Here is a 1,284-nt window from a genome sequence, read left to right on the forward strand (position 1 = left end):
ACGACAATGCACCATTTTTCGAAAAGACCGATATTCAGTTCAGAATTAGCGAGTCTGCAGTTGTTGGTTCCAAATTTGATTTAGAAAGAGCAGTGGATTTGGATGTAGGTATAAACAGCCTCCAAAGTTACTTACTTAAGCCAAGTGATAATTTTTTACTTAAACTGCACAACCAAGCCGATGGGACAAAGAATGTTGAGATGGTCTTACAAAAACCTCTGGACAGAGAGAAAATTGAGATACTTTCTTTGGCGTTGACGGCTTTAGATGGAGGAGAGCCACAGATGTCAGGAACAATGCAGATTATCATTACAGTGTTGGATGTCAACGACAATGCACCTGTTTTTACACAGCCAATATATAAAGGCACTGTCGCTGAAAATGCTGCAAAAGGCACGATCGTGACCACTGTCAGCGCGTCAGATGCTGATAATGGATTAAATGGTAAAATAACATTTTCAATCACAAACACTTTAGATGACGTCAGACATATGTTTGATGTAAATGAGGATAGCGGCGAGGTTAGGTTAACTGGACATTTGGATTATGAAAAGAAACGAAATTTTCATATAAATGTACGTGCAAGAGATAACGGGGGGCTAACGGATTCTTGTAAAGTGATTGTTGATGTCGTTGATATAAATGACAATGAACCAACGATCAAAATCATGTCTAAATCAGCTATTATATCAGAGAGTGCGAATCCCAACACAGTCGTTACAATGATTAACGTCCAAGACCCAGACTCAGGTGAAAATGGTAAAGTTCAGTGTTTTATAAATGACAATATTCCTTTCGTTTTGAAATTGACATCAAATAATTTCTATAGTTTAGTGACCGACAATGATCTGGACAGAGAGAGAGCATCTGAGTATAATATAACTGTGACCTGTTCTGATGAAGGAGTGCCCTCCCTCTCCAGCAGCGTCACTCTCACCTTACAGATCTCTGATGTGAATGATAACGCGCCTGTCTTTGAGAGGAGCTCATATGAGGCCTACATTGTAGAAAACAACACACCAGGCCTCTCTATATTCACAGTGAAAGCCAGAGACGCTGACTGGAACCAGAATGCCCGTGTTTCTTACATACTGGAGGACTCCTCTGTTAACGGAGTGCCAGTCTCCTCATATGTGTCCGTTAGTGCTGAGAGTGGAGTTATCCATGCAGTGCGCTCTTTTGACTACGAGCAGATCAAAAACTTCTACTTCCGCGTCAAAGCGCAGGATGGAGGCTCTCCTCCACTCAGTAGCAATGTGACTGTGAAAATACTGATCCAGGACC

At 41.4% G+C, this 1,284-nt stretch overlaps 2 protein-coding genes across 5 annotated transcripts in view; both read left to right on the forward strand.

The window, feature by feature from the left end:
• LOC117951263 (protocadherin beta-16-like) overlaps positions 1–1,284 on the forward strand; it is a 122,438-nt gene that overhangs the window by 76,473 nt on the left and 44,681 nt on the right. The gene's annotated exons all lie outside the window — the stretch shown is intronic.
• Positions 15–1,283, forward strand: LOC117952261 (protocadherin gamma-A11-like; the record flags this gene model as incomplete). Its single annotated transcript, XM_034884409.1, has 1 exon — positions 15–1,283. A coding segment is annotated over one exon (1,269 nt), but the record flags the coding sequence as incomplete, so codon positions are not given.

This window comes from Etheostoma cragini, chromosome 10 (assembly GCF_013103735.1).
Source record: "Etheostoma cragini isolate CJK2018 chromosome 10, CSU_Ecrag_1.0, whole genome shotgun sequence".
NCBI classification, from domain to species: Eukaryota; Metazoa; Chordata; class Actinopteri; order Perciformes; family Percidae; genus Etheostoma; species Etheostoma cragini.